The 16,448-nt window shown below is 38.3% G+C and overlaps 1 protein-coding gene across 3 annotated transcripts in view; it reads right to left on the bottom strand.

Moving 5' to 3' along the window:
• Positions 1–16,448, bottom strand: part of RBM25 (RNA binding motif protein 25) — a 61,289-nt gene that overhangs the window by 28,708 nt on the left and 16,133 nt on the right. For all 3 annotated transcript variants that reach the window (XM_047864664.1, XM_047864663.1, XM_047864662.1), the window contains 3 exons: positions 15,574–15,741; positions 10,155–10,212; positions 4,530–4,690 (listed from right to left, as the gene is read on the bottom strand). In XM_047864664.1, the coding sequence (XP_047720620.1) occupies positions 4,530–4,690; positions 10,155–10,212; positions 15,574–15,741 (387 nt within the window). The remainder of the gene's footprint in view (positions 1–4,529; positions 4,691–10,154; positions 10,213–15,573; positions 15,742–16,448) is intronic.

Below are 16,448 nucleotides of genomic sequence, written 5' to 3'. Positions count from 1 at the left end.
CAAGAGAGAAAGGGGTACAGAGAATCCCAATCAGGCTCCGAAATGTCAGCACAGAGCCCAATGCACAGCTTGAACCCACGAACCATGAGATCATGACCTAAGTTAATGTCAGACACTTAACGAAATGAGCCACCCAGGCACCTCCAGAAGTCATTCTTGAATGTGTGGTTAACAACCACTACTTGTGACGATCAAGCAGATCTCTCTACTCCTAATTGCTACTCCTGAACAGCCAGAAAGCAACAGGGCATGAACTACACCAGTATGGCTACCCCAAAAGGAATACTTTTACTAATGGCCAAAGATTGCTCCTACAAATTCTGCAAAATCTATATGAAAACTTTCAATCAAGCTGTTAGACAAGACACATAATTCCTCTTGAAATTCTGGGTGAAAGTGCTTACTTCTGCAGCACATATACTAAAATTCTGGGTCAAGAAAAATCTCTCTCATTCTAGACAAACTTGTGTTTCTTTTCTGTTTTACCCAGTAAGAACTATACAAATAATTGTGCTTTGTCTTCTGCTTGGGAATCAGGAAAATGCCTGAATACATTATCATATGAGTTCCTTAATGTCTCATTTTTTTTTTTTTTTTTTTTTTTTGAGAGACAGCACAAGTGAGTAAAGAGCAGAGAAAGACAGAGAGAGAATCCCGGGAAGGGCAGAGAGAGAAAAAGGGAGATGGGGAGAGAAGTAGGGCTAACCCGAAGTGGGGCTCATGCTCACCCCAAGCGGGGCACGACCTCGCCCAAAGTGGGGCTCAAGCTTCACTGGATGCGGGACTCGAACTCAGAACAGTGAGATCATGACCTGAGCCATCCTTAAAAACTGAGCTATCCAGGCACCCACTCCATGTCTCATTCTTGTTATCATCCATCTTAGGTCAGTTTTCTACACTTCTCCACAACAATCAACAATAAAGAAGAAAGAACAAGAAATACCTTCTCATATTTTATCTTGAAAAATCATGACAAATCTCTAATCTACTCCATAATAGTTACATTTACTTAAAAGTTATTTGAAAAAAAATGATCTGATAAAAATATCTGAGAAGATCAAAAATTATCTGATCAGCATTGCTTTTTCTTTTCACCAATACTGTTGAGTAAGTTGCCATTCTAGGAAACTATGCCCTGTCTTGTGACTTCAAGTATCTCTGGGCACTATGCCAAATCCACCCAGACGGCAGGTCTGTGAATGTTTTAAATTTCATCTTACCTGAAGTAATTGTTCTGTTTTTATTGGAGGTGGCTACAATTCTATTCTTAAAGATACAAACAGATTTAAATTATGGTTCCTCCCACTAATAGTGATTAGAAATTAAATCAAAGTCACAACTGTGCATTTCCTTATACAAATAAAGTGATTTGCTTCATGTACAGAGTACATGATCTGCAAATGCTACAAATTAAACCACCTCACCAGCTAATGATTAAACACAGGGAAAAAAAGAAAGACACCCAGGGAATTATATAAAAACTGTGAAGACATTAAATCCATGCTTTATTTTAACTAAGAATTCAGTTATCACTGCAAGGAAAATCTAAAAAGTCTTATTTTAGAGTTGTGGGTTTTTTTGGGAGAGAGACAGCGAGAACACAGGGCGCCCACGGGGGAGTGGCAGAGGGGGTGGGGGAAAGAATCCCAAGCAGGCTCCATGCTGACAGTGGGGCCCAAACTCTAACTGTGAGGTCGTGACCTGAGCCAAAATCAAGAGACAGGTGCTTAACCGACTGAGCCCCCAGGCTCCCCAGAGAGTTGGTTTTTTGATGTGACAGGAAACTCTGTTGCTGTGAAATACAGCTTCTACTCCAGAGAAGCTGCATTTTATTATTTCTTTACAAAACTAGGTAAAGACAGTAAGATTACCAGGTGAGCAATGTAACTGCAACTGCCACTCAATAAATGAGCATCCCATTCTTGCTATGGGCAACATACTGTCCTAGGTTCTGCAGAGGTACAAGAGGAAGAGACACAGTCTGTGAGCTTATTGTCCTTCCTGTTTGTAATCAGAGACATGGAAATCAAACAGGGCACAAGGGGGATGAGAGACAGATACCAACAATATATGTTACAAAGCGGACTGTCCTAACACCAGTAAAAACCTGGAAACATAGATGGGAAGAGAGGAATTAATTCTGCCTGAGAGAAATCCAGGATACGACTGACAAAGACTGTATGAATCAAGTAACACTGTAATTAGATCTGGATAGAACTGCAACAGGGAGCTTGGATGGACAACAAGGACACGAGATGTCAGAAAAGCACAAAGGAAGTTCGTGGAGATATATGATTGACATGAGCAGAAGGATTGATGAGAGAAGCTAGAAAGGTAGACTGAACGAGCCTTGAATGCCATACTAAGAAGACAGACTTTATACTATGAGAAATTCAAAACCATTAAGGATGTACGAGCACACAGTTGACATACTTATGTTTTAGAAATATAGGTGGTGCTAGAATAATCAGATGAGAGGAATGAAATCCAGAGAAATCAGTTGAAATTTACTAAAAGTCCAAGAAAAGACAGAAGTAAAAAAAAGTCTATTTACAGAATACAGAGAATCAATCTCTATTTATGAAAGAAAAACAAATTCACATATTCCAATTAAAACTATATTCATCCATACAGAGAAAAAAGTCTGGAAGAATATGCAACAAAAACATATACAGGGGCTCCCAATGGTGATAGGATTATGGGTGCTACTGAATTTCTTCTTGAAATAGTTTGCTTTACACTGGGTGTTATATGAAAGTGATGGATCACCAAGTTCTACTTCTGAAACCAATACTACACTGTATATTAACTAACTTGAACTTAAATAAATTAAAAAGTAAAAAGTAAATAGATGTGTCTAGGCAGAACTCACAATAAATGCTGATTAAACTGTAAAAAAAATTTTTTTCAATAAATGACGGCATGTACTTAAAATAACAGTTTGCTTTATAAAGGTTTTTTTTTAACGCTTTTTTTAAGAGAGAGAGAGAAAAAGCATGCATGAGTGGGGGAAGGGGCAGAGAATCCAAAAAAGGTTCCACAATGACAAGACAGACTAATGTGGGGCTCAAACTCACGAACCGCAAGATCATGACCTGAGCCAAAGTCGATGCTTAATTGACTGAGCTACCCACGTGCCCCAAGATTTTATTTATTTTTTCTTAGTGTTTATTTATTGCTGAGAGACAGAGCGTGAGCAAGGGAGGGGCAGAGAGAGGGAGACACAGACTCCAAAGCAGGATCCAGGCTCTCAGCACAGAGCCTGATACTGGGCTTGAATCTACAAATCGTGAGATCATGACCTGAACCAATGCCAGACGCTTAACCAACAGCCACCCAGGCTCCCCCCACGATTTTCTTAATAACATTTTCTGAGGTTTTGTTTGCTTGACAAAGAATATACACTGTTTTGGTAAAGGAGGGAAGAGTAATACCAAGAAAGCTATTTCTATTTTGAATGACAATGAAAGCGTAAGAGCAAAAAGGCATTTTTGCTTTTGTAGAAGAAAGAAGGTAACAATAAATCCATTTTAAATCCATTCAAGTTTGAGATGCCAAAAGGAAATAGGAAATATACTCAGGTTTTAGCTATTTTTTGTTTTGCTGAAAGGGAGTAATGACAAATACATTAAAACACATGAAAATTTCCTTTACTTTAGCTTCACTTAATATGGGACCCAACTGAGGAAAGTAGTAAGATTTATTTTCACTTATTTTAGAGCTTGTGGTTTTTTTTTTTTTTTTGAGAGCGAGAGAGAGCACACACTCATATGGGCGACGACAGAGGAAGAAGGAGAGACAAAATCCCAAGCATGCTCCACGCCCAGCATGGAGAGCCCAAAGCGGGGCTAAATCCCAAGACTCTGAGATCATGACCTAAGCCAAAATCAAGAGTCAGACACTCAAGCAACTGAGCAACCCAGGCACCCAGAACCTGTGTGATTCTTTTTTTCTTTTAGTTTATTTTTATTTATTCTGAAAGAGAAATAAAGAGCAAGCAGGGGAGGGACAGAGAGAGGGAGACGGAATCTGTGCTGACAGCACAGAGCCTGACGTGGGGCTCCAACTCATGAACTGTGAGATCATGACCTGAGCCAAAGTCAAGAGTTAGATGCCCAACTGACGTGAGCCACACAGGTGCCCCAGAACCTGTGTACTTCTAAAACAGAGGGCAACTAATTAAAATTGTGTAAGCTGAACTATATTTTGTTGTACTTACTTACAAAGCTACCTTAATGAATTAGCTGTTAGGAACAGTCTGTACCAGTGTTTTTTCTGGCAACTTAACCTTGTCCAGCCTCCCTCACTACCTTTATCCTAACCTGGAACAAGCAAACCAACCATCATCCACCCCCTATGGGTAGATAAAAGACTTCGATAAACTGCAAAAATACCCTCCTGCTTTTAGCCACAAGTACATATTATGATGAAGATGATCTCATGAAGCCCCATATTAGATTCCCTTATAAGAAGTACTTACACTGAAAGAGCACAGTAAGCCTAAAAAGACAGCACTATAAAAAACATACCCCATTAGAAGCTTTCTTTTTTGCTTTCCATTCATCCAGTTGTGCCTTTGTCTTTGCATCAACTTTAACAAGTAGTTTCTTCTCTCCAATCTGCAGGTCATGCAGTAACCTGAGCGCACGGAGGGTAGATTCAGGTTCCTTATACTCACAGAAGCCAAAGGCTAAAAATGGATGTAAAGAATTCATCAAATATCAATAGTTATGAAAACACAGTATTTATGGAAAATTAAAGTAATTAGAGACCAAATGTTTTTAATACCAAGATTTTTCACATTGTCACTCCTCTTTCCTTCAATTACCTTTGATTTTTTTTAACACCCTCAAACCGAAAGAAAAAAAGAAAAACAGGAAAGAAAAATTCTAATCAGGGAAATTGTTACTTATTAGAAGTGCTGATAAAATATTTAGCAGAACCAGCAAATTTCATAATGGAGTCTTTTAATTATTTCCTGAATTCATTCCACCCAGACTTCCTAACAGTTAGCGACAATTATATGACATCAGGCTGCTTGAACCTGTTAAAGCTCTTTTCAACTCTGAGTCGTTAAACTACAAAAGTACTGAACTTTTATCCTAGTTATGAGTCTAATTTTTCTGTGTCTGTTTCATTTTAGTAACTACTCTAAGCATTATTACCATGACTTTAAGCCAGAGATGTTAAAACATAAATTTTAAAAGAGTAATCTAAAAATTTAAAGTAAAAAAACAAACGAATCCAAATACGTATACAGTTAAGGAAATAACCACACAGAAAGGAACTATTCTGAGTGATTTTAAATTTTTTTCTTTCTTTTTTTTGTAAATTTTTTTTTTAAATGTTTATTTATTTTTGAGAGAGAGACAAAGTGTGAGGAGGGGAGGAGCAGAGAGAGAGGGAGACACAGAATCCGAAGCAGGCTCCAGGCTCTGAGCTGACAGCACAGAGGCTGATGCGGGGCTCAAACTCACGAACCGTGAGATCATGACCTGAGCTGAAGTCAGACAATTACTGACTGAGCCACCCAGGTGACCCTAAATTTTTTCTTTTAACGTTTATTTATTTTTGAAAGAGAGACAGAGTGAGTATGGGAGGGGTAGAGACAGAGGGAGACACAGAATCCGAAGCAGGCTCCAGGCTCTGAACTGTCAGCACAGAGCCCAATGCAGGGTTCAAACTCACAAACTGTGAGATCATGACCTAAGCCAAAGTTGGACACTTAACCGACTGAGCCATCCAGGCACCCATCTTCTGAGCGCCTTTAAAGCAGTAAATTTGACTCTAGATTTTTTAGTGTGATATATCATAAAGACAAAGACCTGTCAACAGAAAACTTCTATCACCATATTGCTGATGAGTGTAGATGTTATTAGTCTTACATTGTTGTATATGAAATATGAGATGAACCAAGCCAGTAATTATTTAACAGTCTATCATCCCAATGTCCTTGAAACTCTAGATTCTCAGTATGGGAATACAGATATAACAGAAAAGCTTAAATAAAAACCGTTTAGTCCTGAATGTGAATTAACGTGCATTGGAAAAACGTAAAAGCGAAGACTAATAAACAAGTCTTGTAATGAATATACCTAATTGCCAGCTTGTGATTTTTAAAGCAATTTACCACTAAAAAAACCCAGAGTTCCTTAAAGAAATGGCTGACCCTAAGTCTAGGACGGAAAAACTACTAGATAAGCTTAGATTCCAGACCAAATAACAAGGTAACTATTAAAAACAGGCTGGTGACAAAACCAGTGGAAATCCAACTTGCAGAGGCGACTTAAGACAATTTAAGCTTCACTAGCAATAACGACAATAAATTCTTATTAAGTATAACAACAAACCGAATAGGCTTCAATCCTTAAGTTCACAATGGTTCTTTAAAAAAAAGTCACTGCTGGGGCGCCTGGGTGTCTCAGTCTGTTAAGCGTTGGACTTCAGCTCAGGTCATGATCTCATGGTCCATGAGTTCGAGCCCCGCATCGGGCTCTATGCTGACAGCTTAGAGCCTGGAGCCTTCTTCACATTCCATGTCTCCCTCTCTCTCTCCCCTCCCCAACTCATGCTCTCTCACTCTCTCTCTCTCAAAAATAAATAAAGGTTAAAAAAATTTTTTTGGGGCGCCTGGACAGCTCAGTCGGTTAAGCATCTGACTTCAGATCAGGTCATGATCTCACGGTCCGTGGGTTCAAGCCCCATGTCAGGCTCTGTGCTGACAGCTCGGAACCTGGAGCCTGCTTCTGATTCTGTGTCTCCCTCTCTCTCTGCTCCTCGCCTGCTCACATGCTGTCTCTCTCTCAAAAATAAATAATAAAGATTTAAAAAAAAAAAAAAAAAAAAAAAAAAAAAATTTTTTTAATAAAATATAATAAAAAAATAAATTTAAAAAGTCACTGCTAAAGAATGTTGAGGACACAAACTCATCGTTTTGAAAAAAAAATCAAGGAACCAAAGCATTCACCCTGTTTTCCTTACATCAATTATACCTCTAACCAAATACTAGATGGAGATAGAGGTTTATTCTTACAGCAGTAGTCTAATAAAGACTTTTTAAAAATGTTTTTTAACATTTATTCATTTTTGAGACACGGGGGGGTGGGGGGAGAGAGAGAGAAAGACAGACAGACAGACAGACAGACAGGGTGAGTGGAGGGGGGGCAGAGAGGGAGACACAGAATCTGAAACAGGCTCTGTGAGATCATGATCTGAGCTGACAGACACTTAACTGACTGAGCCACCCAGGTGCCTGATTTATTTTCCTTTTCTTTTTCTTTTTTTTTTTTCTTTTTAATGTTTTGGGGGTCACTGGGTGGCTCAGTCAGTTAAGCGTCAGACTCTTGGTTTCAGCTCAGGTCATGCATGTTCTCATGGTTGGTGAGTTCGAGTCCTGCATCAGGCTTTGAACTGACAGTGTGGAACCAGCTTAGGATTCTCTCCCTCTCTCTCTGCCCCTCTCTCACCCATTCCCTCAAAATAAATAAAAACTTGAAAAAAAGTATTAAAAATTTTGTTTAATGTTTATTTATATCTAAGAGAGAGAGACAGAGACAGAGTCAGGGCAAGTAGGAAGGGGCAGAGAAAGACACAAAATCTGAGGCAGGCTCCAGGCTCTGAGCTATCAGCACCGAGCCTGACACAGGGCTTGAACTCATGAGCTGTGAGGTGATGACCTGAGCCAAAGTCGGACACTCAAGTGGGACGCTTAACTGAGTGAGCAACCCAGGCACCACAAGAAGATTTATTTTTCAATGAATGAATGACAGTAGTCCTCAAATTAGCACATTTTGCAATCCTCCAATGAATAAATCAATCCAGGAACAGACAATCAACAGCTGCATCTCAAACCACAAAAAATTAAAAAAAAAAATAAATAATAATAATCTAGTGTCTGATGATGGAAGAACAATACCTTTAGAAAATTCTTATAAATAAAAGCATCAAAAAAATAACACATATGAACTCAAATCAAAGTCTCAAGATACAACTACCAACCAGTTTACATAAAATACGGAAGACCAGGGCGCCTGGGTGGCTCAGTCGGTTAAGCATCTGACTTCGGCTCAGGTCATGATCTCATGGTCCATGAGTTTGAGCCCCGCATCGGGCTCTGTGCTGACAGCTCAGAGCCTGGAGCCTGCTTCAGATTCTGTGTCTCCCTCTCTCTCTGCCCCTCCCCCGTTCATGCTCTGTCTCTCTCTGTCTCAAAAATAAATAAACGTTAAAAAAAAAAATTAAAAATAAATAAATAAAATAAACATTAAAAAAAATTTTTAAATAAATAAATAAAATAAATACAGAAGACAGAGAAGCACTGGCATATTATTCTGCGTGGAGCTGCAATCAGCAAATCTAGACTAAAGGAACACTACTGGGAAAATGACACAGTTTCTTCCACAAATAACTGCAAAGGAAAAGAGAGCGAGAACTTAAAATACTTTCAAAAAGTCTTAAAAATATGCCAGCCAACTGCAATACGCTGACTATGTATAGATCCTGAATTAAACAAAATATTTAAAAATTGGTATTTGTGACATCTGAACACTGACTTACAATATTAAGAAAAATAGTTAATTTTTGAAGATCTTATGATAGCATTTTCAGTAAATTTAAAAAAAAACTCCTATCTTGTAGAGATACACACTAAAATAGGATGAGTGCTTGGGATTGCTTAAAAATAATATATAAAGAGGGGGTGTGATGGGTGCTTGGGATTGCCTAAAAATAATATAAGAAGGCAGTGCCTGGGTGGCTCAATGGTTAAGCATCTGATTCTTGATTTCGGCTTAGGTTGTGATCTCATGGTTCGTGAGTTTGAGCCCTACATCAGACTCTGCTCTGAGAGTCCAGAACCTGCTTGGGAGTCTGTCTCCCTCTATCCCCTCTGCCTCTCTTTCTCAAAAATATTTTTAAAACAATAAAAGAAATTAAACAATAAATTTAAAAATAACATAAGGAGGGGCGCCTGGGTGGCGCAGTCGGTTAAGCGTCCGACTTCAGCCAGGTCACGATCTCGTGGTCCGTGAGTTCAAGCCCCGCGTCAGGCTCTGGGCTGATGGCTCAGAGCCTGGAGCCTGTTTCCGATTCTGTGTCTCCCTCTCTCTCTGCCCCTCCCCCGTTCATGCTCTGTCTCTCTCTGTCCCAAAAATAAATAAACGTTGAAAAAAAAAATTTAAAAAATAAAATAAAATAACATAAGGAGGAAATGGATAGGGTACAGGTTAAGCACAATTGACCATGAGTTGATAAAGCTAGGTGATGAGTATGTGGAAGTTCATCACACTACTCTAATTTTATATATGCATGATTTTTTCCATAATAAAAAGTGTTTCAAGAATGTACATCAGTCGGGGTGCCTGGGTGGCTCAGTCGGTTAAGCATCCAACTTCAGCTCAGGTCATATCTCACGGTTTGTGAGTTTGAGCCCCGTGTCGGCTCTGTGCTGATAGCTCAGAGCCTGGAGCCTGCTTCAGATTCTGTGTCTCCCTCTCCCTCTGCCCCTCCCCTGCTCATGCTCTCTCTCTTTTAATAATTAATAAACGTTAAAAAAAAATCTTTAAAAAAGAATGTACATCAGTCATTACACATCTGACTTCGTCTCAGGTCATGATCTCATGGTATGTGAGTTCTGGCTCTGCATCAGGCTCTCTGCTGTCACCATGTGGAGCCTACTTCGGATACTCTGCCCCCCGCCCAACTCCCACCCCTCCCCTAGCCTCCCCACACCCCGTCTCTCAAAAATAAACATTAAAAAAAAGAATAATGTACACCAAACTGGTGCTTTTACCAAGAAGAAAGAACAGCCTGCTTCTAAGACAAACAGGTCATCTCACCATCAGTTCTCTTGCTTCCTAAGTGTTGAATGCTAATCATACACTCCTGCTCCGAGAAAAAGACTTTTCAAAACAATACTGTAAAAAAAAAAAAAATCTGAATATTTTTTCCTCTCCTACCTCTTTCCTGTTAATGCTTTTCCACTTTCTAATCTCAACTCCCAGCTAAATCTTTCCAACCACCTTTAATCCTATTCCAGTAAGAAGGAAGACAAAGAGTGCTAACAGAATACTCCATGGTTAAGGGAAATAAGAGTCAAACATGTAAGAAGCTATCTATGTAGCTTAAAAGGATCTTAATAAGAAAGAATTACCTACCTTGAAGTTTCCCAGATGCACCTTGTACTCGCTTCCAACTCAAAACCAAGCCACATTTCTTCAAAATAAAAAACAAAAAATGATCATTACCATTTAATAAAATAAATTAATTTGTAATAAAAATAAGAACACAATCATATTTCCACCAGGAGAAAAATAAAAGAAAAAAGAAAAAAATCATACCAGCTATTAAATTTCTTAAAATTCTCTCAATTCCCACAAGCTTATTATATAAAAGAAATATACAATACATCATTTAAAAGAAAAATAATAAATTCTTACAGATTCTCTTATTTGCAGAAAATTGGCTACCTTTTAATATAGAAATTTTACAGCATTATTTACCTTATCCAAAATATATAAAACGCCAAAATTACCAATATCATAGTATTTAAAATAAACTATAAAAAATTCAAGTAAATTAGTCCATAAAAATTATGTTTTAAAACACATGTATATACTATAAACAACTTTTTAAAGATTTTTTTTAAGTAATCTCTATACCCAATGTGGGGGCTCAAACTCACAACCCCAAGATCAAGAGTTGCATGCTCTACCCAGTGAGCCAGCCAGGCGCCCCTATATCATAAAAGTCTTTTAGTAACATGGGGAAATGCTTGATAAGGATACAAAAATAACATGGGACATGAAATTGCAAATATACAGTAAGACTTTATGCAATGAAAAAAATTTTCGATAAATCAGAAATAAGAGTGGAGCAGGTTACCTGAAGAGAACATTATTTTGTTTAGTTGCAAAGTTTTTAAACATTATTTCTAATTATTAAAATAAAAGCTAGAAGGTTAAAAAAAAAAGTTATTTGTGGAAAATGGTAACTGAAGACTGCCTGTCAAAACTAAGAGAATGCATGTATTTTTCACATCTTCCTTCACAGAAACCAATAAAATGAAAATCAAGGAATATAAAAGATAAAAACCCATGAGATCAAACATTGCAGGGGGAAACGGCACCAGAATTCAACAAAATTTTAAGAAGACAAAAGGCAAGGGGCGCCTGGGTGGCTCAGTTGGTTAAGCGACCAACTTCAGCTCAGGTCATGATCTGCCCATCCGTGAATTCGAGCCCTGCGTCAGACCCTGTGCCTGTGCCTGTGCTGACTGCTCAGAGCCTGGAGCCTGCTTCAGAGTCTCTCTCTGCCCCTCCCCCACTCACGCTCTCTCAAAAATGAATAAACATTAAAAAAAATTTTAAAAGACAAAAGGCAAATGGAAGGATGGGAACTCATTCAGTGTATCAAAGAAAGCCATAACTCCCAAGTGTTAACAGATGAAGATACTACTGAGAAAGAATTAGGTTAATGGATTCTACAAAGCCAAGTGGACCTAGACTAGAGGTAAAAGGTGCGTACAGTAGAGAATGGAGTTGCAGAATGAAGCTGAATAAAAACAGGTGCTTGCCTGACAATATGAATATGGAACAATCAAAGCCTCAGAGTTCTTTTCAAGCAACTACTCTAATCTCCACCCCCAGAGAAGATAGCCTGCTATCTTTATAAGAAACTATACTATCCCCATCCTCAGGTAAAGACAGAATGAAGTTATGAAGAAAGTGAACAGAACAGATATGAAAGATCAAGAAGGGATACAGAATGGGTAACAAGGGCAGCCAATCATATACTCACTAGGCATGAAACCAATCAACTGATGGCTAAATTACCCTACAATGATGTTCAACATTTTACAAACCCAGCATTTCCACACAAAAAGACTTTTAATCCCTAACTCTTAAATGTAAGCAATCAAGGATCACTAGACATTTAAGGCCTTAAAAGAAAAATAAGGGGTACTCTGATGGCTCATTCAGTATAGCATGCAACTTGATCTCAGGGTTGTTGAGTTTGAGCCCTGCATTGGTCACATAGCCTACTTAAAACTTAAAGGGGAGGGGCGCCTGGGTGGCTTGATAGGTTAAGCGTCCGACTTTGGCTCAGGTCATGATCTCACAGTCCGTGAGTTTGAGCCCCGCGTCGGGCTCTGTGCTGACAGCTCAGAGCCTGGAGCCTGTTTGGATTCTGTGTCTCCCTTTCTCTCTGCCCCTCCCCTGTTCATGCTCTGTCTCTCTCTGTCTCAAAAATAAATAAACATTAAAAAAAAAAAAATTAAAAAAAAAAAAACAACTTAAAGGGGAGCCCCGGTGGCTCAGTTAGTTAAGCATCTAACTTCGACTCAGGTCATGATCTCACAGCTAGTGAGTTCGAGCCCTGCATCAGGCTCTGTGCTATCAGCTTGGGAGATAGCAGAATCCCAGCAGAGCTTGGGATTCTCAATCTCTCTCTCAAAATAAACAAACTTTAAAAATAAATAAAAATAAAAAGATGTTTCAAATAGAATATATACATTATCTCCACACACTTGTACACAAATATTCACAGCACCATTATTCACGACAACCAAAAAGTGGAAATAACCCGATTGCCCATCAACTAATGAATGGGCAAACAAAATGAGGTATGTCCATCAGATGGAGTATTTGGCCATAAAAAGGAACGAAATACTGATATAAGCTACAATGTAGATGAACCCTGAAAATATTAAGTAAAAAAGAAAAGACAAAACACAAAAAGCCACACATACCCTATGATTCTCTGTCTATAAAATACCCACAATAGGCAAAACTACACAGACAGAAAGTAGGATAGTGGTTGCCATACACTGGGGAGAGAAGAGAATGGGAAGTGACTTACAGGGTATAGGTTTTGTAGTTGGGGTGATGAAAATGTTCTAGAATGAAGTTAGTGGTGATGTTTGTTCAACTTTGTGAATATACTAAAAACAACTGAATTATTATGAAAGGGTGAATTTTAAAGTATAAGTATTATGTCACAATAGAGATGTTTTTTTAAAAAATGTCCTCCCAACATTCCTTTGGAAAAAAGTTGGCATTATCTTGTAAAACTGAAGATAAACATGCTGTTAGACTCAGAAATTCCACTTCTAAGAGAATACATGACAGAAGTTTTTTCATGTTCACTGAAGACACGACATTACCAGTAATCATACAGCAAAACATAGTGTTAAGAAATAGAAACAATCCATAAGACTATCATTAGAAAATTTTAAATTCCAGGTCATGATCTCTTGGTTTGTGAGTTCAAGCCCCACATTGGGTTCTGTGCTGACAACTCAGAGCCTGGAGCCTGCTTCGGATTCTGTGTCTCCCTCTCTCTCTGCCCCTCCCCTGCTCATGCTCTGTTTCTCTCCCTGTCTCAAAAATAAATAAATAAATAAATAAATAAATAGATAGATAGATAGATAAATAAATAAAATTAAAAAAAAAAAGAAAATTTAAAATTCATGGTACATTACTACAATCCAATGGTACACAGCAATAAGTAAACTAAAGGTATATATATATTAGGTGAAAAAAACAAGTTATATAGTATAGAATTAAAATTTAATTATAAATTTTCTGAATATATAAATATGTAATTAAAGTAAGAAATACACACATGAATGATAAACACCAAATTTAGGATAGTGGTTTACCTCTGAGAATTACCTCTGTGAAAAAAGAAGTGGGAATTGGGGCCAACTGTAATGATTTATTTCTTAAGAAAAAAATCTAGAGATAGTATCACAAAATACTGAATCTGACGAAGCTAGGTTTTGTGGTGTTTATTTCCTAAACATTTTTTAATTCAAGGATCATACACTCTACAAAACAGAAATGGCAATAAAATCAAAAAGGAGAAGATTTTAAAATCACTTCTTTAAAAAACAGGAGATTATGGAGGGAGAGAGTACAGGCACTGTTGTTTTTTATTATAAAATCATTATTATTTCACTTAAAGTGCATTTATCACCAGGATAAAATTTTTCATCTTTTTTTTTTTTTCTGTTTATTTTTGAGAGAGAGAGAGAGAGGGCATGGGACAGAGCATGAGCAGAAAGGGGAGAGGAGAGGGCGACACAGAATCTGAAGCAGGCTCAGGGCTCTGAGCTGTCAGCCCAGAGCCCAACGTGGGGCTCGAACCCACTAACAAGCGAGATCATGACCTGAGCCAAAGTCGGAAGCTTAACCAACTGAGCCACCCACCCGTCCCAGGATAAAAATTTTTAAACTAAGAAAAAAAGAAATCAATGAGGCAACTGGATGGCTCCGTCTGTTAAGTGTCTGACTTCACCTCAGGTCATGACCTCACAGTTAATGAGTTCAAGCCCCACATCAGGCTGTCAGCACAGAGCCCACTTTGTATCCTCTGCCCCTCTCCTGTCCATGCTCTCTCTCTCAAAAATAAATACACATTAAAAAAAAATGTTTTTAAACATCAATGTCAGGGGCACCTGGGTGGCTCAGTCAGTTAAGCATCTGACTTTAGTTCAGGTCACGATCTCACAATTACTGAGTCTGAGCCCTGAGCTGGGCCCTGCGCTGACAGCTTGGAGCCTAGAGACTGCTTCAGATTTTCTGTCTCCCTCTGTCTCTGCCCCTCCCTGTGCTCGCGCTTCTCCCTCTGTCTCTCTCAAAAATAAACCTTTTTAAAAAAATGTCAATGTCATGAAAAACAAAAACAAAACAAGCAAACAAACAAACAAACAAACAAGCAAAAGACAGGAAGCTATTCTGTATTAGAGAAGATGTCTAGGGGCGCCAGGGTGGTTCTGTGGTTAAGCATCCAACTCTTGATTTTTGGCTCAGGTCATGAGGCTCAGGTCGTGACCTTATGCTCTTATGAGCCTCATGTCAGTCTCTGCCCTGCCAACAAAGTATAACAATTCAGTACAATGTATAATCCTTGACTGAATCATAGATAAACAAAATGCAGCAATTATGGAGATTATTGGGAAAATTACATATGAACTGCAAATACATTCAGTTAACAATATTATATCAGGGGGGAAAAATACTGTATCAGCCTTTTTTTTTTTTTTTTTTTGAGAGAACGCACAAGTGAGCGAGGGGCAGAGAAAGAGGGAAAGAGAATTCCACAAGGGACAAAGACAGGGAGAGTGGGAGTGGGAGGGCTCGAGCTCATCCCCAGTGAGGCTAGAGCTCACCAACCTTGAGATCAAGACCTGAGCCCAAGTCAGATGCTTAACCAACTGCATCACCCAGGTATCCCAGCCTTAAATTTCTTAAGTATGATGATGGTTTTGTGATCATATAGGAGAATGTCCTCCATCTTAGGAAAAACAGGAAGTATTTAGAGATGAAACATCACATCACAACTTAATCTCCAATCATTCAGAAAAAATGTGTGGGGTGTGTGTGTGCGCGCAAGTAGAAAATAAATGTGGCAAAACAAAATTGTGTTTCACTATACTATTCACTCAACTGTTTTGCAGGATTGAACATTTTCAAAATAAAAAGCAGAAAAGGATTATTCAGTCCTATCTGCGTTTTCATAAATTTGAAATCGATAATAAAACTTAAAAATGAAAAACAGTTTAACACTTACAGCAAGGAGCTGTCTTATAAGCATGTCTGAAGCTTTCTCAGAAATGTTGCCAACAAAAACTGTAGTAGTGGGACCACAATTTTCATCATTTTCTTTAGCCTTTAAGCCTGGATGATCCTTTCTTGCTCCCAAATGCTTTCCAACCATGGACACAGTGGGTACTAAAACCTAGAGTGAAAAAAGGCAGTAAAATTGGACCTGGCAATTAAATTCCCATCACGTTTAATGTAACATTAAGCTAACAACAATTTTTAAGTAGTGCATACACAGCAATTAGTAAAGGTTCTACATACCTAATCTAAAGCTCCTATCATTTTTCATTAACACAAAATTATTTGCAACAAGTTCTATTATTAGATAACCTTTCTTTTAAAAACAACTTGGAGGGGCGCCTGGGTGGCGCAGTCGGTTAAGCGTCCGACTTCAGCCAGGTCACGATCTCGCGGTCCGTGAGTTCGAGCCCCGCGTCGGGCTCTGGGCTGATGGCTCGGAGCCTGGACCCTGTTTCCGATCCTGTGTCTCCCTCTCTCTCTCTGCCCCTCCCCCGTTCATGCTCTGTCTCTCTCTGTCCCAAAAATAAATAAAAAACGTTGAAAAAAAATTTTTAAAAAAAAAAAAAACAACTTGGAAAAGAAAATAAAAATAACTTGGATGGAAATTTCTTTATATTTAAGACCTAATTCTTAAATGTCCACGATTATCATAAGTGATTTAAAATTATCAAATATATCCAGGAGATCCGTCACAACTCTGTACACACATAAAAGCAAATTTCAATTATCCATGCTAATCCTCTGACAAGAGTATTCAAATACTCTCACAGCATTCTCCAAAACTTAAATTTTACCTTCATCAGTTGCATTTTTTACTTTTCC

Source organism: Prionailurus viverrinus, chromosome B3, assembly GCF_022837055.1.
Source record: "Prionailurus viverrinus isolate Anna chromosome B3, UM_Priviv_1.0, whole genome shotgun sequence".
Lineage (NCBI taxonomy): Eukaryota > Metazoa > Chordata > Mammalia > Carnivora > Felidae > Prionailurus > Prionailurus viverrinus.
This window is presented reverse-complemented; position numbering and strand designations above follow the sequence as displayed.